Source organism: Echinops telfairi, unplaced genomic scaffold, assembly GCF_000313985.2.
Source record: "Echinops telfairi isolate 266 unplaced genomic scaffold, ASM31398v2 ScPeMD7_4;HRSCAF=17, whole genome shotgun sequence".
Classification (NCBI taxonomy): domain Eukaryota; kingdom Metazoa; phylum Chordata; class Mammalia; order Afrosoricida; family Tenrecidae; genus Echinops; species Echinops telfairi.
The window spans coordinates 15,333,321-15,357,262 of record NW_022103900.1 but is presented as its reverse complement, the minus strand read 5'-3'; the positions used below and the strand labels follow the sequence as shown (position 1 = coordinate 15,357,262).

The 23,942-nt window shown below is 44.1% G+C and overlaps 1 protein-coding gene across 3 annotated transcripts in view; it reads right to left on the bottom strand.

Moving 5' to 3' along the window:
• ITGB6 (integrin subunit beta 6) overlaps nucleotides 1–23,942 on the bottom strand; it is a 103,696-nt gene that overhangs the window by 7,816 nt on the left and 71,938 nt on the right. For all 3 annotated transcript variants that reach the window (XM_004703796.4, XM_045299326.1, XM_004703797.4), the window contains 4 exons: nucleotides 19,376–19,598; nucleotides 13,662–13,759; nucleotides 7,707–7,826; nucleotides 957–1,123 (listed from right to left, as the gene is read on the bottom strand). In XM_004703796.4, coding sequence (XP_004703853.1) covers nucleotides 957–1,123; nucleotides 7,707–7,826; nucleotides 13,662–13,759; nucleotides 19,376–19,598 — 608 coding nt within the window. The remainder of the gene's footprint in view (nucleotides 1–956; nucleotides 1,124–7,706; nucleotides 7,827–13,661; nucleotides 13,760–19,375; nucleotides 19,599–23,942) is intronic.

The following is a 23,942-nucleotide window of genomic DNA, read 5'->3' as shown; positions in this document are numbered from 1 at the left end:
CTCGAATTTATGGTGTGGACCAAAAACCCAAACCCAAACACACTGCCAAGGACTCAGTGCGGACTCACAGAGACCCTCTCGGACAGGGTAGAACTGCCATGGTGAGTTTACTCTTCAAGGGAGTGATTGTCATCTTTCTCCTCAATAGTGACTGGCGGTTTCCAACTGCTGACCTTGAATTAGCAGCTCAACGCATAACCCACTACCTCCCCAGGGCCAGAAGCACTGATACAATATGGTCCCTTGATGTCCCTAAGGAGCTAACTCATGCCTTTTCATGAGTCTCTCCACAAACGGTGATCAGTTCAGTTCTCACCCACGGCAACTTTGTGTGCTGCACTGTAGCACTGCATTCTATGGGGCGCTCATGGCTGTGCCCTTCAGAAATAGATTGCCAGGGTTTTCTTCTGAGGTGCCTCCAAGGGTGTTGGAGCTGTCAGCTTATTGATGAGCAGGTGAGCATTTAATTGTTTAACTACCACCCAGGGACTCCTTCAACGCGCCAGAGCAGTGGTCCTCAACCTGTGGGTCGTGACCCCTTTGGGGGTCGAACAACCCTTTCACAGGGGTCACCTGATTCAAAACAGTAACAAAATGACAGTGATGAAGTAGCAACGAAAATAATTTTATGGTTGGGAGGTCGCCACAACATGAGGCACTGTATGAAAGGGTTGTGGCATTAGGAAGGTGGAGAACCTCTGCTCCGGAGTGCTGCGCATCCCCATCGATATGAGAGACAAAGGCATGCTATCAAAGTCATCTGGGTCTCTAATAACAGACAGAGGCAGCTGTGCCCCCAAAGCACAACCAAGATCCCAATGGTGGGGGACCTGGTGAGTGGGAGACAGAAAGAACAAAGCTTTCTCTCTTTTAGGAGAGAAAAAGTCGAGTCTCCAATCTCTTCCCTGAAGTCCGTTCTCCCCTAGACCAGGAAGCATCCCCAAGTGTTCACCTACCGTCTGCCACTTGGCCTTTGATCGTTCTGCCTCAAATTTGGCTACTTCTTTCCGATCATGAAGTGACACCAGCAGCTTCCAAATGCACAGTAGGACAATCCCAATGAGAAGAATAGCCAGGGAAACCCCCAGCATGATCATGGGGATGTTGGGAGGTTCTGGACAATCTGTGGAAACAAAGGAGATATGGTAACAAGGCAATACAATTGGTGCTTGGACATAGAGAAATGATTCTCAATACATTTCCCACTGAAAGAAAATATGGATGTCTTCTTGTGCTGAATTTTAAAAAAATGAGTTAGTTGTCAAAAGATATCCCTGTTGTTAGTTGCTATTGAGTCTATTCTGACTCATGGTGACACCGGGCAAGCAAAGCATAATTGGTGACTCCATAACATGTCAAGGCTGTGATCTTTTGGAAGTAGATGGGCAGACCTGTATCTGATGTGCCTCTTGGATTTGAAATGCCAATCTTTCGGCTACTAGTGGAGACTCACCTATTGGAGCCCACCCAGGGAGCCTGGGTGGGTAAGGGTTAAAGGTTGGGCCGCTGACCACAAGGTCAGCAGTTTGAAATGACCAACCACTCTGCTCCCGTGAAGATGGGGCAGTTCTACCCTATCCTCCTCAGTCACTATGAATTAGCATCAACAGGATGGCAGTGAGATAAGGGCTATCCTATCTGCTTCAACGCTGAGCAAGAGCTTAAGAAAGACGTTAACTGTGCAAAATCAACAGAGGTTTACTTGGTGATTGATTAAAAAAAGATGTTTAATCCAATAGTGACAATTGATGCACATGTGATATTTAAAGGAACATGAAAAAAAAGTTCAATCACTTTAGATGGTCTCTTCCAGATCCAGGAGAAATAGAATGTGTGTATTTTGGTGTAATTCATGTTTCATGGATTCTCTTGATTCATAAGCAATATAAAAGATTATATTAAACATTAAATATAACTCACTCTGAGAACAGAATACCCTTTGTCTGTTTCACTTATCTGACAGCCAAAAGCAATCACAACGTTTTGTTTGGGCTATTCAAGTTGATTCGGACTCACAGAGATCCTACGTGACAAGGCTAGAGCTGGCACGCAGGGTTTTCTTGGCTGGAGTCTTTGTGGGAGTAGATTGACAGGCCTTTCTCCCACGGAGGCACGTGGTGGACTCAAGCTGCTAATGTTTCAGTTAGCAGGCAAGCTCCAGGCCCTCGGAAAGTTCTAGATAGTACTCAGTGTTCAATTCCTACTGGACTTAGAGTTCCTGAATTCCGATAGTCCCCAAACCAAACCAAACTCACTGCCATTGAGAGCATTCTGGCTCCTAGCGACTCTATAGGACAGAGTAGAACTGCTCCTTTGGGTTTCTGAGATTTTAAATCTTTACAGGAGTGGCAGCCTCGTCTTTCTCCTAGGGAGAAGCTGGTGGGCTTGAACTGCTGATGTAATGGTCAGTAGCTCAGTATGTAGGCCGTTACCCTACCAGGGTTGTAGAAAGCCTTAATCTTGCTTCTGTGGAGCTGACTGTGACTTTGAACTGCTGGTTTTGTGGTTAGCAGTCCAACACATAACCCGCTACACCATGAGGGATCCTCTCTCTGAGCCCAGTATGCTCACTTATAAAACATAGGTGTGGGGCGGATTGCAGTGGTTCCTTAGCCTCTCCAATGATGAGACACTGAGGTCCTTATGTGTATCACACTACCTCTTCCTAGGTTCGTCCCTTGGACATTCTGATCTAATGGGCCTTAGGTAGGGCCACAAATTTTATTATTGTTATTATTATTAAAGATGGCCTAGGTGATTCTTATCTTCAAAGAAGTCTAGGAAATTAGATGTTCTCTATGGTCCTTTCAATATTCTAAGATACGTTATTTTGACTCTATTGATGGTATTAATATAATTTTGCAATTATACAGTGCCTTCTCTCATTGACAGCCAAATGACTAATAATCCCTGCAATATGCCTAGGGATGATACATTTCTTAATGAAACATTATAATTAAGCTCTCTGCTTACATTAAAAAAACTCACATAAAATTATCATTAAATATCTGCATCCCTCTGCAAGAAGCGAGACAAAATTCACGGTATCTGGGGAGGAAATGAGTCATGCTTAGTTTATCCCAACTCTTATTGCTTTTAGATATTTAATAAGGAGAGTAATACACAGAGGAATAGTCATGCTGCTTTCAAAGCAAGGATCTATAGCCGATCTGAATCTGAGTGGGACTAATGACCCCCTAACAGCATGATGCTGTACCTCACACACTTTTGTTCTTTGGCCAAAGAGCAGCGTATGGAGATTATGCAGAAATAAGTAAAGAAGCCGATGAACTAGCTGTCCTGTAGGGAAGAAGATCTAAAGACTGCATTCTGGCATAGCTAATGAGCCATGGCTATTGCTAATAGGTGCAACACTCCTGAGAAGAAACCAGGCTCGGGTTGGTGAGAATGTGTACTGGTTCCTTTCTTTGACCGAGAAATGCCAGAGCATCTCACGTGCCAGCCCCAAGAAAGAGGACACTTACCAAGGTCCTGTAGTCAGAATGTGAAGGGGGTGGGGCCCTCCACCAGGAAATGAGGTCAGAGTAGGTGATGTTCTGGTGGAGGTCATTATTTTAAGAGCTTAAAGTCATTCCAAGACAAACGCACTGCCATTAAGTCCATTGTGTCTCTTAGAGGCCCCATAGGACAGAGTAGAACTGGCCCTTTGGGTTTCTGAGGCAGTGACTCCTTAGAGGAGTAGAAAGCCTCGTTGTTCTCAGGGAGCAGCTGAGGCTTTCCAACTGCGGACACCACCAGGACTCGTACAATGTTCAAGCAAAGATTTTGCCTCACTTAGGAGAGTTTGCATTACCGGATTGGAATGTTCGCTTTTCATGCTCTGCTTGATATTTCTTGAGACATTCAGGCTAAAAGGATATCGCGAGGGGAGAGAAGAGGGCCACCGTGTGCTGTGTTGTCTCTTGAGTGTGGGTCAGGGCTACACCCAGTGCCGGGGTCCTGAGCAGCCGGCAGAATGCCTGGGTGATGTCAATGGCTGGCATGCTCGTGGCTGGACCAAAAGGCGCTGATTTGAGCCCACTCAGAGGCACTTCAGAAAAAAGACCCACCAATCTATGCCTGGAAAACCAGGGCTTCACCACCCTGTAAAGGACAGTTCTCCTTGCACACACATGAGGTTACCATGAGTCCGAAATGGACTGGAGGGCAACGGAAAGGAAGAGAAGTTGCAGCCATTGCTTTGTCCAGTTGGGGGCGCTAACCCCCGTGAGGCTATGGAGCACTGGAAATGTGACTGATTTCGAATTATGTTTGCTGTACGTAGATCAATTTTGAAGACTTAATATGATTTTAAAAAGCTGTCGTATGAATAATGGTTTGTATTTACTATAAATTGAACTGAGAGTATTGTTTATATAAGGGGTTGAATAAAATGTTATATTAAATTTTCTTGTAATTTTAAGCCTGATTATGAGAAAATTTAAATTTACATATGTAGTTTTTATTATATTTTGATTGAACGGTGCTGATCTATCCGATTGTTAGAGGATTCGGATTCTTGTGATTGGGGTTCAGATGTTTACTATGATTATGCTGCCAGTGGGAGGCAGTAGAGCACAGGGGTTAAGAGACCGGGCTCCAAGTCAGGCAGCCAGTCTGCTTGTGCTCCTGACCAATGCTGGCACTTAATTGCTTCAAGACCTAGAATAGTAAGTAAAGTCTCTATCCTTTGTCCCTGGTGGCACAAGACCTAGAATAGTAAGTAAAGTCTCTATCCTTTGGCCCTGGTGGCACAGTGGCTAGGTGCTCGGCTACTCAGGGGTAAGTAGGCAGTGGTTCAAACCTCCTAGCCGCTTCTCAGTGGGAAAGATCTGGCAATCTGTCCCTGTAGAGATGACAGCCTACGAAACTCCACGGGGTCAGTTCTACTCAGTCCTACAGGCTTGCTCTGAGCTGGAATCAGCGTGGTGGTACACAACAACACACTGTGAAACAGAAAGACTAGGAGTACCTGCTTTATATGCCTGTTAGGATATGAAATGAATTAATGTATGTAAGACATATAGACCAACACCTGGCATAGTGTAAGGATTCAATAAAAGAGAGCCACTAGTCTTGTGTTCTTCTCCTTATTACTATTACTACAGTAAATGTAACCATCTTCCTTTTCTACCCTTAAGACTTCAAGGACCTAGAACTTGTAAGTTGGAACCTCTGGATGCAACATCCAGATGACTTGGGATTTCCTGGCCAGGAAGCATCCCCAGTTATCCTACCTTGACCGCCACGTGTCTCTTATTTTCCCAAAGCCCCTCTAGGGATGAGTGACGCTGAGAGAACTGCTCCGGGGCTGACTCTTCACATGGTTCCTTATTTCCTTCACAGGGTTTTCGTGGGGAATCCTGGGAATCATGAACTGCTCCTTCATCCTCCCTCTCATTTTCCCTCAATTTGACTCTTGCCGCCAACTGGCCATCTTGGGAACTCAATGCGTGATGCCCTCTGCCACCAGGGCTCCTATAGGGCCATTATGAGCCAGAATGAACTAGATGGCGGAGATAGGTATGGTTTTGACTCTCCCTATGGAAAGGAGCCCTGGTGGCCTGTGGCCGGGCATTGCACTGCGAATCACAAGGTCCCCGGTTCAGTTGGCACCCGCCAGCTCCTCTGAGGAGAGAGATGAGGTGAGACTAAGCTCCCGTAAAGATTTAGTTACAGGTGCCCGAGCGATGGGGTCCCTCCGAGTCAGAATGGACGCATCGACAGTGGGTAGGATTCGCTAAGGCACATGCATAATAAGAAGACATCAGGGTGTCTGAGTGTGCGCTGAGGGACGGCATGTCAATGTGCTGGCCAGACTGTGTGGAAGAATTAAAAACAACAGTTCAGGAACGGCTCAGGAATGACGAGGTATGCCAAAGGTATGCTTGACAGGGAGTGGGGGAGGAGGGCGGCAGCTGGGGGTGTTGAGTCAGCAAGTTTGTTTTTGTTGTTTGAAACAAATTCTTCCAATAAAATCCATATTATAAGGAACAATTTTAAATTTCAGGATAACTTGATAAAGCTGTGGCCAGTCACAAACATGGCACAGTTAGAAGGTTTTGACTTCATAAAACACACGACGAGGAGGTACATTTTTGGTATGAAAGGAATTGTTCCTTGTAGAGCTGGATTCTAGGAACAACATAGGGCTTTCTACTCCCATCAAGAGTCAGCCTTGGGAACTCCCAGGGGCAAGTCTCCCGTCCTATGGGGTCACTATGAGTTGGCATTGGCTCCATGGCTGTGAGTTTGAGTTTGCAGACAGCAGCTTCCACCGGAGGCTTCCTTAAGCGGTGCATTTTACATATGCATTTCAAAGAAGGTGATTTACCTGAGATTTTTTTTAAGGCAAGTCTCAAGGTGCACCGTGCCTGCCTGAGCTACAAGGCCAAGTTCACAAACTTTCTGGAGTTGGTTGTGTTGGGCTGACCCCTTTCTCCCACATGCTCTCTGCAATTCCGTATTCTTTTCATCATGTTTTCTTGCTTGGTTTACAATGTGCTTTGGGTTACCTGTTTGCTTTTAAAGAGCTATCGGTTTGATACCCTTGGTTTCAAATTTAGGATCCAATTGCTGCCTTTTCTAAGCACACTGACACTCAAGCACATACAACAAAACCCGGCCGTCTAATAGCCTGCCTTGCTGTTTGTGATGGTCTGGGACAGAATTTTGGCTCCAAGCTTTCGGAAGAAAGAAAGATCAGGTTATTGACAAGATATGCTGAGGGCTGATTTAATGCAGCTGCCATTTTTCCAGGCAAGATTTCAGGGACCTATCCCTTTAAGGGACAGAACGGGAAACAATTGAAGAGTCACTTAGGGTAGTTTAAAAAATGTAGAGTCCTGACCCACACATCTGGTCTATGGGCTTAGCAGAGAGGCTTGTTTTTCTCTTAACAACAAAACAAGCTCCCAGTCTGATGCCAAGTAAAATTTGAGAATTTCTAAATAAAAGTATTTTTGCCAATATTTTCTTCTTTGCCTAACATAAACTTGGCACTTATGAATATGAGACTGGTTTTTATTTGAGTACTTCTGGAGCTCCAAGCAGACTCCAGCAGTGGCATGGATGCCAATATGCAGAAGCCACGGGCTCTGTGGTAGCCTTCAGAGATCGCATCCTTACTCATTTGCTGATGAATGTCTTTTCCGATCAGCACTAGCCTGTCCTGCTCCATCCCTGCAGGTTGTGTGCTGTGTTATACTTGCACGACTCCACTTCATCCTGAGTCAACCCCGAGAGGAGAAGTTACTATTGTGTCCTCTACTGAACAGTTGAAGAAAAAGAGAGGCAGAGGCAAGGATCTTCAAGCATGCCAAGCAGTCATTAAACAGTACAGCAGGATTTGAACCAAGGTGTGTCTGATTCCAGACTCATTCTGTTAAAAGATTGTGCTTCTCCCTGATAACCTTTTCTAAGGATTCTTCCTCTGACACCTTTCTACCATTCAGGGGCCATGGTAAACCAACAGGAAAAGATGATTGGTGCAAGTACAATCCATCTTGCTATCTGGTCTGATTTACAAACATTGGAAAATATTAAACCTTGTCACAAGTTTCTTTCCATATTTGAGAAGGTATAGGTACTCCATCAGAAATTTGGAAAGGTCTTTCCTGGCAAGCTACCCAAAGCGCCTGTCCGCTTGTTTTCTCCTCTCTGGAGCAGTATCAGTTGCCATGGACGACGGAAAACGAACCACCCACCTTTCTCGTTGATGCTGTGCACGACGGCTTTCCCCTCGTTATCTGTAGTTATTAGGAATGTAATGAGGCATTCATTTTCTCCTTGCAGAGAGCAGAACACAGAACTATCCTTTGAGAAATCTGCAGATAAAGGAGTCATTCACTAGGTTAAATGAGATTCCAATCGAGATTATCTTTCAAGCAAAGTCATATTGCGTCTTAATATACATATGGGAATTTTCCACATTGCAGAACAGGCAGGAGGAGAAATGGCATAGGATGTTTCCCACCAAGTGAGGTTTTCATCCTTACTCATGTTCCACATGAACCATTCCAGATGGGGCCAATCAGGACTGATCATCAAATGCACCTACCTGATAGGGGGAGGGTTTCTGAAGCATGAGAATGTTTCAAAACAGGAACCCACACCCATCTTGGGAACAGAGTGGTCCTGCTTAAGGCAGGGAGGTGGCTCTGTGTTTTGGGAGACTACCTGGGAGGACCCCTGGACTGAATTTCAGAGAGACGACCCATTCTAATCGGGTCTGTTCTGTAATGGCATGGGCAAGGTTGCTGGTCATCGTGGTAACGGTTAATATAAATTCTTCTCGGGAAACCACAGAATAAAAAAGAAAGCCCAGATTTCAGGGAACTCGGGAAGCCATGTAAGAAAACTCTTTTCTTCATTAAACATAAAAACAGAACCATTTTCCTCAACTCTTTTCCAGAGACAGTCCCCTCCCTGGCCTCCCTTGTTGAGCTTGTTCAAGAGTCAAAACTTGAATGCCATGACAGAAAGTGGAAATAAGGAACAAGGCCAAGGTGAGGTATATAGACTAGTAGTCAGAAATTGCGTGGTCTAGCGCCCCTGGCAAGCTTAGGTAGCATTTTCCCAATGTATGTAACTTCTGCACAAAGACTTGTTCATGAAACTTTAAAAACTACATTTTCAGAAACTCGTAACTAGACCATCATTTGTTCACTTAAAAGTGTATTCATGAGTTATAAGAGGTCAGAATATAAAAACTAGGATTGTCCCAGATGACCTTAGGCATATGTTTGCTATACCTATAACCTCTCTAGTTGGCTTAAGATTAAAAAAAAGTTCCAAGTATAATAGGCTTTGTGTGTGTTTATCTGATTTTAACAAAGAAAAATGAAATAAAAGGTGATTTTTGGTAGCGAAATCCCATGGCCATAAAAGCTCAGGATACAGTGTGTGGGAGGTTACATCTTGTATCAGCTACAAAAAAGGGATGTGTAAAACCTTTAGCAGTGCAAGTAGGTTTTATGAGAAAGTCAAGTGAACAAGCTAGTGTTGCTATTCCCAAAGAAATAATTATCAAAAATACATGATTATCCAAAAACATATAATTGATTTAAAAAATTGCCCCCCAATAAATCAACGAATAAAATGATCCATTTCTGTGGAGTCGCTTCTGACTTCCTTCCCCGGAGTTTCTGATGGAAACGTTCAGAGGTCCATCTCCAGGCCTTTCTTCTCGGTGAACCTATTAGTGGCTTAGTGGTTACTTGTTGGGCTGCTAACTGAGAGGTAAGCAGTTCAAAACCACTCAAGGCCCCGAGGTAGAAAGACAGAGCTTTCTACTCCCATTAGGAGTCACAGTCTCAGAAACCCATAGGGGCAGGTCTACCCTGTCCTACAGGCTTGCTAGGAGTCGGCATTGACATTAAGACTGTGAGGGTTTTTTTCCCCCTAGGGGGTCACGAGGTGTTGGAACAGCCTCGGTGGCAGTGGATTTGGTTTGGGGTTTGGAACACTAATTAGAAATCGTTCTTATCTGCTCCTCCCCAACTGATAATGATCATCTAATTGACCGTGGTGTTTGGAATATTGAGTCTAGGGATCCACCTCTGGGTGATGGAAGAGGTCAGTGGTACACATGTGCTTTTAATGAGTTGTTTAGTATGTGATTCTATGGTGATTCTGATGAAGAGGTTTGGGAACCTTTGGGACACAGTTGGTTTTGAAATTATTTTGGCAAGACTTGAGATTTGTGTTATTTCATATGTTTGGCAGTACCACATTGCACATTTAATTCTCATTTCATGCCACTTTTAGATGGCCTTCCTGGCATTAATCCCTTCTATCCCACCATTGCAATTCACTAGGATCCATGACGCTCTTGGCATTGAACTTCTGCTGGTAATGTCTTTTCTTCACCTTCTCTCTGGCAGTGCACATCCACTCTGTTCATCTAGCCCATTTTTAATGCCACATTTAATTCTCAGGTAGCAAATATGTAGATTGTCTACAATATGGCTTTCGATGTAATATTCATGTTCCTTTTTTATTTCTCTTAAATAGATGCATGGGAGCAGAGGGCGCCTTACTGCACTCAGCCAGGATGATTTCAGTTTTAATGCAACTGCTAATGTGACCTTTGAGTCATGATTCCCGGCTTGCTTTAATTACTTCCCCACTCCTTTTCATTAATGTTACAACTCTAGATGTGGCCTGTTTTGTAGTGTTTGGGTATTGAAATGGCATTATTGAATGTGCAATGAAAGGGCCCAGCTTGGGCTGCAGATTTGCATAATTAGCCACTAAGTTTTTCTTTTGTGGTTCATTAAGAAGGGGAAAAAAAAAGACTTTTTTTTTTTACCCACCGTTGTGACTGCCAGCAGGGTGGTTCTAGAATAATACACTGAAAATAAGATCTCAAGCACTCCATGAAATCCTACTCCCGGAAGAAAGAAATGTGAGAACAAGGGCGAGGGAGGTGGGGTCTAGGATGTCTAGAAAAAACAAAACCAAGAAACCCTAAATTCATTGCCTCTAGTGGATTCCAACTAACAGTAACTGTGTAGGACAGGGTAGAGGTGCCACCAGAGCCCTGGCAGTATGGTGGTTACAAGTCGGGCTGTGAACCTCAAGGTCAGCAGTCTCTGCCACTCCATGGGAGAGAGACACTTTTGTGAGAACTGCCCCCCGGGGGCTTTAGAGAGTGTAACTCTTTACAGATGTAGGAGAATCAAACACCTTTGCATCATTGAGTCAAGATGGGCATTTGTAGGAGATGCCGGCTCAGGGGCTATGCCAGCAGTTCTCAGGGAAAATGGTTTTTCAAGAAAGAAAGAAAAAAAAGAAAAAGAAAAGAAGAATATGGGATCAAGTACATATGAGAATCCCTCCTAATTCTTCCCCAAGCTTTTCTTAAAGATTCACGATGTACATTCAACCCGATGTGCACAGCAACTCTCTGAAGTTCTGCAATGACAAACCACCCAAAGTAAAATAGAGCATCTCTCCTTTTTCATTTCCAAGATTCATAGGTCAATGCGTGTTATCATCTTTCTTTTCTTTTTCTCCCCCACACTTTCAGAACTAGTTTTCCGTGGGGCACTCTGTGTCACTCTGCTAACCCTGTCAATTCTGAGTCACAGAGACCCTGTGAGCTAGGCTGCCAGCCACAAGGTCGGCAGGTTGAAATCACCAGTTGCTCTGAGGGAGAGAGACGAGGCTTTCTACTCCCATAAAGAACTGCAGTCGCAGAAATCCACGTTGGCAGTTTTACCTTGCCTTACCTTGCCCTAGAGCAGCGGTTCTCAACCTGTGGGTCGCGACCCCTTTGGGGTTTGAATGACCCTTTCACAGGGGTCACCTGATTCATAACAGTAGCAAAATTATAGTTATGAAGTAGCAACGAAAATGATTTTATGGTGGGGGGGGGGGCGTTCACCACAACATGAGGAACTGTATTAAAGGGTCACTGCATTAGGAAGGTTGAGATCCACTGCCCTAGAGGGTGGCTGTAGTCCATTAAGTCATACGAGTCCATGAAGATTGGGGTAAACTGGAAAACATGTTTCTTTCAGTAAAATAGAATGAGTAAGGCTATCCCACATGTTGTCTAACAGACCCCATGCTGCACACATAAGCCACCACAGGCCAACTGAGGAGCAATTTAGATGGACTATAACATTAAGATGGCTTAATTATTTTACTCTCCATGTGCTTGTTGGCAGAGGATCTGTCGCTAAACGAGCTTGTGGAAGAACAAACATGTCATGCTCTTCTCAGTGAGGCCCATTGGGAATACCTGTCCACTGCCATCAAGTCCACTCTGACCCGTCATGACCAGAGAAAAGGTTTCCCAGGTTGCCAGTGTTTACAAGAGCAGGCCGCCTCCTCGATCTCCTACAGGGTGGTCAGTGGTTTGAACTGCCAACCATGTGGTTAGCAGTCTCATGCCTACCCAGGCTCCTTTGAAAATGGGAGTCATAAAAAAGATTCCGTGGAGAAGTGACTTTTTAATCACAGGTGGATACATGTGTTTTTCACCCAGATAAGCAATTTAAATGCTATTAGTAATTGAATTAGTAGTTTCAATTTCTGAAAATAGTTATACCCCCCTATTTTAAAAGCAACCTCACCAATTATATAAAATGAATAGTGCAAACATTTTAAATACCAAAGGAGACTTAGGCATCCCTTTCCGGTTCAAGCATTTATGATAATGAACTGGAAGTCCGTGCTTCCCACAGAGCCAGCTCCCAGTGCAGGTCATCGTGCTGGACATGTTCTCGGGAGAGGACCTCACCTTTCCTTCCCCTCTGCCCCCCACTTCTAGGGGATTGGGTGATAGTAATCCGCAGGGTGTTTTCTGCCATTTTTATCCATTCAGAAATGTCTATAACTGTCCCATCTGCTGGCGATGCAGTGAACTGGGAGGCTATGGGAAGACTCGTACTTGTTCCTCATAGGGACAGACTACAAATGCCACCTGCCTTTGTGCTTTTGACACAGCCCACCTTTGGTCTTAGTGTAAGATGTATGCCATCTTGTCAAAGGTCCCGCCATTTGGCATATTGACGGTAAGCACCAGAAGAGCAGAGACCCTGGTTTTAGGAGCGATAACCAGGCGCCTCCAATGGGATCACTTCACTGGGAGATTATTGGAAATCTCCAAGTAATTTTCTAAACAATATAAATGTCACTACCTTATTCCATTTTGGAAATGGAATAATTTCTGTATTCTAATTCCATCCACCTAAGATACATATCCTAGAGTGTCATCAATTATTGTCCTGATTATGTCATTCGCCTGAGAGGCATCTTGATCGTGTCTCTAATGCCCGCGGAGCAGCAGTTCTACCTGAGCAGCATGATAATGCAGCGCTTGTGATTAGAGAACAACATCCCCCCCAGATGGTCCCTCCAGGAAGAGCCAGTCATCGCCTCTGTTTAAAGTTCACAAATTATTTTTTAAATGGCCTTCCCAGCTAGAAGACAATCTATTTTAATATTTGAGATGACATTTTACCATTAGAGAGAATCCGATTTTAAGCAATTAAGTTTAAAATGACAGACAAAAGCAGGGCAGCGTTTGTTTAGCAATTAAAGATAACATGTCCTTCTTCGTGAGGCTCCCTATTCTCCTAACGATTATGGCCCTGGATCTGCAGAGGGGCGGCTCTTCCCCGTCTTACGGTGTCAAGAATCAGCCTGGACTCAACAGCACTGAGTTTGTACATTTGGCAGGTGGGACAAGGGAATTGATGATGCCTCGATGCCCATGTTTGGAAGATTGGTTGTAAAATCAAATGGTGCAGATGGCATGGAAAATGGTTACGAACAAAAACTGCCTAGTATCTGAGGTCTGCTATTAAGAAAACCATTTCCACTCCCCGCCCTTCCCCTATCTTGAAAAAAGGCAATCTTGTTCCATTGTCTTCCAACGTCAGTGTTCTCAGTTTTCTACAATTTGAAATCTGTTCAGCAGAGGTGAGCTTGGCAACATAGCTGAAGTCAGATGGAGCAGCCAGGACTTTACATCGCACTCCGAAGCATCAAGTTTGGGCCTCCTCACACCTACTCTTACAAACATGTGAGCGAGCCAAGGTCCTCTAACAAATGAAGTCAACCAATAGAAAACCCCTGGCTCCCAGAGTTGAGCCTCTCAAGCGCTATGTAAAATAAATGAAAAGTAATTTAAGACAAGTTAGAGATACCTTCTTCTTCACCGATGGTCACACCAGCTAGCTTGCATTTGTCAACACATTCTTCTTGGGACTGGCCATCCGCAGACAAGTGGCATTCAACGCAGCTCCTGTGAACATTATTCAACAGAGTTTATCAGTTCATGTAGATTGAAAATGGAAGAGTACATTAATGCTGCCATTGAGGGCCGAGCTATAGGAACGTCACATAGGTTCCACCACCTTCTGTTAGTTTGGAAAGATGGCTGGTGATGCCCTAAAGGAAACGGCTTCATTGTGCACGTCACTCAGTACTTTATGTGTTTGCATTTCCCAGAACCGCCCTGATGATCTCACTCCAAAACTCATTGCCATCGAGTGGATGTCTACGCACAGCCACCATGTAGGACAGGGTAGAACTGTCCCTGTGGGTTTCCGAGACAGTAGCTCTTCGTAGGAGTAGGAAGTCCCATCTCTCTCCTGTGAAGTGGCTAGTGGTTTCCAACTGTGACCTGGAAGTTAACAGCCCAGCCAGCATGCAACCACTCTGCCACCAGCGCTCCATGAACTACTTACTTATTTGTGTTTGATGGGCTATGTAAAGCAATCTGACTGAGTTATAGTTGCATTTTACATTTTTCCTAGAAAGAATTTACACTGCTGAAGAATGATTAGAGACTAGAATCTCATTACAGAATTTGGTCTATATTTTAACAAGAATTCCTAACACTGATTATTGGTGTTCATAGATGTCATATATGATTATTTTGACAATTCACTTTTTTAAATTAATTCTTTTGTCTGAGCTCAAGCCATTCTAGTGGATTTTGGAAAAGCTGAGAATAAAAGGCCAGACATTCATTCATACAGGCTCTTTAATGAAAATGAATGAATGAATGATACAAATAAGACAATAATGAAGTTAATTTTTTTACACGTAAACTCGTTTTATTCTTTTTTTTAAAATCCACACATCCATCCATTGTGTCAAGCACATTTGTACATTTGTTGCCATCATCATTCTCAAAACATTTTCTTTCTACTTGAGCCCTTGGTATCAGCTCCTCATTTTTCCCCTCCTCCCCGACCCTCCCTTCTTCACGAACACTTGATAATTTATAAAATATTTTTGCATGTCTTGCACTGTTCAATGTCTCCCTTCACCCACGTTTCTGTTGTTCATCCCCAAGAAGGGAGGGGGTTATTTGTAGATCATTGCGATTGGCTCCCTCTTTCTCCCCCACCCCCCTTTCCCTTACCCTCCTGGTATTGCTGCTCTCATTATTGGTCTTGAGGGGTTTATCTGTCCTGGATTCCCTGGGTTTCCAGCTCTTATCTATACCTCTGGACATGCTCTGGTCTAGCTGAATTTATAAGGTAGAATTGGAATCATGATAGTGGGGGCGGGGGTGGTGAGGAAGCATTAAATAACTAGAGGAAAGTTTTATGTTTCAATGTTGCTATACTGCACCCTGACTGGCTCATCTCCTTCTCATGACCCTTCTGTAAGGGGATGTCCAGTTGCCTACAGATGGGTTTTGCGTCTCCACTCCGCCTTCCCCCTCATTCACAATGATATATGAGTTTTTGTTCTTTGGTGCCTGATACTTGATCCTATAGACACCTTGTGATCACACAGGCTGGTGTGCTTCTTTCATGTCGGCTTTGTTGCTTCTCAGCTAGATGGCCGCTTATTTATCTTCAATCCTTTAAGACCCCAGATGCTATATCTTTTGATAGCCGGGCACCTATCAGCTTTCTTCACCACATTTGCTTATGCACCCACTTTGTCTTCAGCGATCGTTAGGAAGTTGAGCATCATGGAATGACAGGTTAATATAACAAAGTGTTCTTGTGTTGAGGGAGTACTTGAGTAGAGACCCAATGTCCATCTGCAACTTTAATACTAAACCTGCAAATATGTATACATAGATCTATTTCCCCATTGTCATATATAAGTATATTTACATATATGTACATGCCTGTATTTAGACCTCTATAAATGTCTTTTGCCTCCTAGTTCTTTCCTCTATTTCCTTTTACTTTTCTCTGGTCCCACTATCATGTTTGGCCTTCATTTGGGTTTCAGTAATTCCTCTCGGTTATATTGCCCTTGATCAAGCCCTACCAGGCCTCTTACTCTCCTTGCCATCACTTTTAGATCACTTGTTGTCCCCTTGTCCCTGGGTTTGTTAACACCACTTCCTTTCCCCTGCCTCCCCTCTCCCAGGTCCCCTTGGAAACATCCGTCCTGTTGCTTTCTCCTCCAGCTTGTTTATCATGCCTATCTTATCTAGATAGACCTGGAGAGATAATAATATACACAAAAAACAAGAGAGGGCAAAACAAAGAAACAAAAGAAAATAAAACACAACAACAAAAACCAATGACAAAAAAAAAGCAAAAAAAAAAGCCTGTAAATAGTTAGAGGTCTGTTTGTTGACCTTTAGGAGTATTATTTGGTCCAGTCTGATGGGGTGCCACGCCCTGGTCCCAAAGTCTATTTCTGGTATTTCGTGGGGACTTCCTTGCTCTGCTCCCCTTGCTGTTCTGTTGCATGCTCTTAGTGTTTTGCCTTGGTGTGGTGGGGTCAGATCAGGTGCAATTCCTGAACTGTGTCTCCAGGGTTGTTTCCCCGTAGCGCTATTGGTTAGTGAGGGATGATGTGTCTGGTAGTGGGGCTGGCTCGATGGTCCTCTCTGTGCATTGGCTGATCTGAGCAGGAATATTGTCCTCAGGGCTTGGTGGGCCAGGATGTGCTCCACTCTCTCTACTCCCCCTTCATTTGCTCCTACATGGTCTGATCAGACATGTCCCTCTCCCTGAGCTGTAGCTTCAGTGCTGTCCTCTGAAGTCAATTCTTCTGCTGGGAGGGGGGCTGTCCACATAGTTGGGATTGGGGCTGGCCCCTCAGACTGAAGAGTTAAATTTTGACTCCAAAATTCATCTGTTGTGGGAAATCACTTCACAAATAACCTAAGTGGCAAACATTTTCTTAAAGAGGACACATAGTGCTGCCTCTCTCACTCTGATCATGGAGAGGTCCTTTCTTGCAAGTGCTTATAGCACCCCCACCCCTAGTCAAGACCCAGCTGACACTGCGCCTTCTTAGGAAAAGCCTTCTCTATGTCTGAGTTCAGTTAGTTCTCTTACAGGGGAAGCCTTGGGGTTCTGCAAGAAGACTGAAAGCAGGATCTGGTTGGGAGTAGAAATCAAAGACAGACATATACACATATCGAGATGATGGATTTATTTGGAATGGCTTTGCAGAGCTAGATGATAGAAGCCCTGGAAGCCTTGACCCCATTGTGCATCATCACTAATGGCTGCACTAGCCGGTTTGGTTGTTCTCGCCTCTGAAATGCTCTTCAGTTAACCAACAACAGCAAAACTTTGTTGTCAAGCCCACTCCCACACATGTGGCTCAGAGTAGAACTGTGTTTCCTAGGGGTTTCTTGGCTCTAGTCTTTATGCATGCAGATCACCAGCTCTTTCTTCTATGGCACTGCTGGATCAGTTTGAACTGAAACTGTTTTGGTTCACAGAGGGCCCGGGTGGCACCAGTGATTGGCAATACCAGGGAAATACTTCCTGTGTTTCATTGACTATGCAGTGGCATTCAATTGCATGGATCACAACAAACTATGGATAGCTGTGAGAAAAATGAGACTTTCAGATTACTGGATTGCACTCATATGGGACCTGTACATGGATCAAAAGGTGATAGTTTGAACAGAATAAGTGAATATGGAGTGGTTTGAAAGCAGCAAAGGTGTGTGTCAGGGTTGGATCCTCTCCCCATTCTTATTCACTTTGTATACGGAGCAGATATCATGAGAAGTTGGACCACAGGAGGAGCACAACATCAGGATTAGAGAAGAACTTATTAACAAGTGGTGGTGTGCAAATGACACAACCATTTTTGCTGAAAGCGAAGAGGACTTGAAGCGCTTGCTCATCGAGATCAATCACTGCAGCCTTCAAGATGCATCACCACGCAATGTAAAGAAAGCCAAAGTCCTCACGACAGGACCAATAAGTAACACCATGACAAATGGGGAAATGATCGAAGCTACCAAGGAATTTATTTTGCTTGGATCCACAATCAACGCTCATGGAAGCAGCAGTCAAGAAATCAAAGGAAGTGGTCTCCTCGACAAACCTGCTGAACAAGACCTCTCTGAAGTGTTGATGAGCAAGGGTGTCACTTTTACAATTAAGGTGTGTTTGACTCAAGCTACGGTATTTCAATCACCTGTCTTAAAAGAAGTACAGTCAGAATGCTCCTTGGAAGCAAGGATGGCCAGACTTTATCACATGTACCTTGGACATGTTGTCGGGAGAGAGCCATCCCTGGAGGACGTGATGCTTGGTAAAGTGGAGGGGCCTGGAGAAAGAGGAAAAGTCTCCCTCCATGGGATTGATTGGCACAGTGGTTGCTTGATGGGCTCAAACATAACAATGATCATGCGGAGGGAGGGAGCGGGACCAGGTAGGGTTAGTTCTTTTGTGCACAGGGTCGCTATGGATCAGAATTGGCTCCATGCCACCTAATGTCACCCCTCATTGAATAAAAGAATGCCTGAGCAAGTGAAGGAATGTAAGAATGGACTTAGCTCAAAATGAATATAAAAACCGAGAAGATAATTCTACTTGATTCTCCAAATTCATACTCCCTTGATTGTTAATTTTATATTTCATAAATCTGATTTAGGATCAAAATAAGACTGCAAGGGAAAAAAATTAAATTCTAGAAGCAGCAAATCTTGAAGGAATATTTTCCACTAAATCAGGTTCTAATAATCCTAACTAGGTCCCGGGTTTGTTGTTTTCTTTGAATGTCTTCATTTGCTAGGTTACCTCGACAGGGAAGTTTTGATTGATTTTTCTCATTCTGTTTAGAACCGAAATGCAAACGTCAGAATCAATGAAAACATGAACTACTTAAGCCTGTTTGCTGTACAGTCTACTATACACATGTGCTATCATAACATAGGCATTTTGGAAAACATTTGGCTTGACTTAGGAAAATTTCCCCCAATTCCACTGAGAAGCTACTGCCAAACTGATAGGAAATGTGGTCGTGGCTGTTGTTGTTGTTTCCAGGGTGCACACGAAGATACCAATACAGAAAAGTTGTGTATAACGAACGGCAGAAGACCAGTGCTGAAGGGCATGAGTGGTAAAAAGGAAAAGAGGGAAGGCCAAGATCATCTTTCTCAGTCCTTGCTTCCAAGAGGAGGATGAGGAATCAGAAAGCTCGGGCCAAAGACTCGTGGGAAAGAGAGATGCTGTTCTGTTTCCCTGGAGAGCTCTGCCTGCCGTGGGTGTCCTCAGTCTCCATGGAGGGCATTCTCACTGTGTGGCTGGTGCCGTAACCCAGAGGCCTATGTTATGATAGCACATGTGTGTAGTAGACTATACAGCAAATAGGCTTAAGTAGTTCATAGTTTCATTGATTCTGACGTTTGCATTTCGGTTATCCGAAGGGTTCAGCAGCTCAACTTCCATGTGCTAGTCTCTCCCAGACATGGGACGTTGCGGGCCTGGAGAATCGGCAGGGGAAAAGCTGAGGTTCGGGGTGGTGGTGGGTGGGTGGGTGGGTCACAGGGGCCCTGCAGGTTTGTGCGTTTTAATGGGTGCTTGGAGCGCCAGCCCCAGCAAAAACATCCTGGGGTCTGAATTCATAAAATGGCTCTGAAGTGGAAACTCCCCACAAAAGGGACTAGAGCTAGCAGAGAGATTACCTTTTAGAGTTACAGGGGTCCCCACAGGTAGGGCAGCGCTCACAGGCTGGCCCTGAGGCTCCGGGGTTCGTGCACACACACTTGCCGCAAACGCAGTCCCCTCGCGCACTGCAGAGCACCCCGTCTTCGGAGAGGCAGGAGTCGGTGCCCGTGGTACAGTTACAGTACTCGCCCGTCCAGCCGCCTTTGCACGCGCACTCGCCACACTCACACTCGCCGTGACCTGCAAAACAAAGCACGCTTTGGTGGGCGTGGGGGCGGCGGGCCGCGGTCAGTGGGGTGTTTGGGGGGGGGGGGCCGTCTTTTCTTCTCGTTGCCTTTATTATTTTTTCCCCATTATACGTTATATTACCTTTATTTTTTTTCTTTAAATCATTTCATGAGGGGCTCATACAACTCTTATCACAATCCCTACATACATCAATTGCTGTCCAGCACATTCATACATATGTTGCCATCATCATTCTTGTTGCCTTTAAATATCATTCATAAAAAGATTGAAATAAGAAGTGAGTGTCGGGGGTGGACGTGTGTGTCCGTGGGTGAGTGTAGATAAACTTCATGAAATGTGTTTTGCTAGCTATCAATATTTATCCATCTTACCTTTTAGTTGAAGACTAACTGATTTTCTAAGGCTATAGCAAACAAAATGTATGATCCAATGAATGAAAAGTATCCAGAAAGCCAATAGTAGCTATTTGATGTGTGTGTGTGTGTGTGTGTGGCGTGCGCGCGCACATGTGTGTACGTGTGTGCACACACGCTGAATGAACTAAAGTGTCACGGGTAGAGTTGCTTGGCAGACCTATTTATTAATATCCTACCTTTCTATTCAAAGGTGGGAGAAGATGAGGCTGTGTGCTCTCAGACAGCCTTGCAGCCTCAGAAACCGTAGCTAGCGTTGCTATGAGCCAGTCTCAACTCAACAGGAGTGCGTAGGTCCGGGGTTTACTCTCACTGGCCCAACCTAATTCGCTGCCATCGAGGCAACGCCACTCAGAGCAACCCCTGTGGTCTTCTGCGACTGTAACTGTTCACGGGGATAGAAAGCCCGGCCTTTCTCCTGAGGAGCTGCTGGGGCTTTTGACGTGCCAACCATGTGGCTCACAGCCCAAATTGTAGCCCCTACACCATTATTTCACTAGAGTGATCTTGAACGCCTTGTCAATAAAATAGAATAAAATCGATTTTCAAGAGCTCTGGTCAGGTTAGAGAGATCATGAGTATGAGTCTAGCTTTGCACCTACCAACGAGCTGTTTCAAAGGCATCTCATTATGTCGCACGCTTCCACTCAGCATAGACCCCGTGCACAGATGTACTGAACACCCCAAGACCCGTCCGTTGCCATGGAGCTGCTGTGACTCCCAAGCCCCTGCAGGACAGAGATCTGCCCCCTAGGGTTTGGGAGGTTGTAAATCTTTATGGAAGCAGCCTGCCTCATCTTTCTTCTGTGGATGCAAACTAAAAGGAGACTATCTTTGCTCAGTTTATAATCTCTCGTAAAGGATCGACACATAAATAAACATCTAAGCCATAATCAGGTGTGCTAGATGCTCTGTGAACAGGCAAGAGTTTCTGAGTCAGACTGGAGATCTGAGGACGTTCTCACCCACAGGAAGTGAGGCCCGGATTAAGAAGGTGGGGAGAGAAATCTAGAAGACAATACTGGCTTATGTGCATTCCAAGGAGAGGTTAACAGTAAATTAGAAACCTGGAAGCCTGCAATCATGAAACCAGCTTACATAACCAATGTAGTTTCTTCATATAAATCCCAAGCCCACTGCCATCAAGCTGATTCTGACTCACATGGCTGTAGATAGGGTGTCTGAGCCTGGAAAGCCTAACAGGGGCAGACACTAGTTTTTTTATTTCACGGAGAGGCAGGTGGGTTTGAACTGCCAGTCTTGCAGTTGGCAGCCCAATGCCTAACCTCAGAGCCACCATGGCACCTTACTCATAAGAAGGCATTATTAGTAGCTGCTTTATATAACTGGAACTGACTCCAGAGCAATGAGTTTGCCTTCATAGAAATCGTTATGAGTATTACCTGAAATAATATATCAGTGTCCGGAACCATTCCTTGCCTAAAAATAAGTCCCTTACAATTGTGAGTTATTATGCTTTTAAAAAATTATCAAGTTGGAGAATTTGTTAGCCAAATGATTTATCAGAGAATTAGGCATAGAGTCAAATCTCAAGCATTTAAGAAATCAAAAGTCAAGTAGTTTTCCACTTCCACAAGTCAATGTGGTGTTTCTGTAGAAGGAAGAACGCTGGGTTTCCCTGCAATGTTGTGTTCCCGGTGCTTTGCGTGGGGTTCCCTGTGCAGCAGAAGGAACACGGCCTGGTCCTGAGGATCGAGGGCAGAGAGGGAGGGGGGTAGTTTTCCATCTTCCTAATAGGGTCCTGGGAGACCCGGATCAGGCTCGTCCCAGCTTAGTACTCTCATTGCTCAAAAAAAACCCATACAAGAAATGGTAACCATACAATCCTGAAGCTGGCTTCTATTTTTCCAAGTTTTATATATCTTCATCTATTATCTTTCAATTCCTCTTTTCCACAAATTTATTAAAGCCCCTGAATGGAACTAAAAGATACTGACTTTTCCCCACCTCTAAACTTTAAAAATATATATCAAACAAGTTGCTTTTGAGTGGATTCAGATGTCAGAAGAGAACTGCTGCATGGGACTGGAAATGACTGGTTTCCAGGGAGGGATCACCAGTCCTTTCTTCTGAGGCACCTCTGATGGAGGAAGCCTCCATCCTTTTGGCTTGCATCATTCACTTAACCATTACCACCCACGGATGTATATGCGTCTCTTTATCATTCTCACCATTTTCAATTGTCATATTCTTTAAGGTCACTGTAATCCCTGACTTAGGGAAGATAGCAAATATTGAACATACGGGTAGTACAAGGTCATTGCAAGTCTGTAGTCACAAATGTTTGCCATCTGATTAATACTGAACAACAACAACAACACAACAGACAAACTCACTGCCCTCGAGTCAACTCTGACTTATAGTGACCCTCTAGGACAGGATCGAACTGCCCCTGTCAGTTTTGGAGACTAACTCTTGATGGGAGTAGAAAGCCCCGTCTTTATCCCGAGGAGCTGCTGGTGATTTTGAACTGCTGACCTTGCGGATCCCAGCCCAGTGCATAACCGCTACTCCACGAGGGCTCTCACCCACTGATGTGCACACTTGTTTCATGAGGTCGTCTACTTAAAGACAACTCATTTAATATATATCGCATCATTGAATTTCTGGCCCAGAGCACTATCGCTCCTGTTTGAGAGAAGCATACTCTAATAGCTGTACTTCCTCCACAAGGCACATCACAGCCTTCTAGTGCTTACGAGCAGCAGACAGCACTTGCTCACTACACTTACGTCTCATTTTACGCAGCAACATTACAATGACAAGCATGAAAATGGGAAAATGTCGCACTAAGTAGATCATAAAACAGACGCTTGTTTATAGCCTGAGTGGAAACAAAAAGGCAGCCTGTCGCCTCGTACGACCTTAGCTACGGGGGTGTGTGTTGGGTGACTCAAATTTGTCACTGCTCTGTGTTGGTCTACAAAAGACCACAAAAAAGAGTGGTTTGGTTTTTTAAAGACAGTTTAGTAATAGATTAGTAAACACAAAATCTGGGCATAATGAGGATCAAATGTCGATACTAAAAAGCCAGATCTTGGTCTAATGAAAGATACGAGTTGAAATGGATCTGAATCCATGACTTGAAGACATATGAGCACTTAAACTGCATCTCAAATTTATATAATTCATAATTTGGTTAATTCACTCACAGCTCAGAATTATTAAGTGAGTTGGGCCTGAACCGTTAATATAACACTTGTCTGTAAATGATCCTATGAAATACAATTTCTTTATATTCCTTTCTCAGTAAAAGGACACCCTGATTTTCATTTGTGTACATGATACAAAATAAACTGAAAAACCATAAATAACTAAATTAAATGGGCAGAACTGTTGCTAAACCAATTCACACTGTTTTAGATTGTTTTGATATAAGATTTAGAGCCCCCAATATAGGCGACAATAGTATTATTATTATGTTTTATTACATTACATGTAGGAATATTTTGAAAGGTAATCTCGAATGTTGTGAATACATAAGTTATTATAAAATGTATATTAGAAATGCAATCTGGGTTGCTATCAGGTTCTATACACTTTTGATGTTATGTCCCCAGGGCCATCTGGCTTCTAGTCCCCTACAGATTGGCTGCCCTCCATGTCTTGTGAAAGAGGACTCCTGGGGGTTTGCAAATGCTCACAAAACTAGGAAAAGAGCCACCAATTGAAAAGGGAGAGAAATGTGTCTCAACCTAGACAGACCCGAGATTTCCATTTTGTAAGATAAAAAGAAAAAGGTGGCAAACAGAACAACCACAGTGAAATCACGAGGATGCTCACACATCACGAAGAAGAAAACCATGTCACTGAGCAGCGTGCGTAGAAATTGAAGGGGAGCCTACACTGCTGTGTAAACCTTTGGCGAAAACCACAATAAAACATTAGATAGATAGATAGA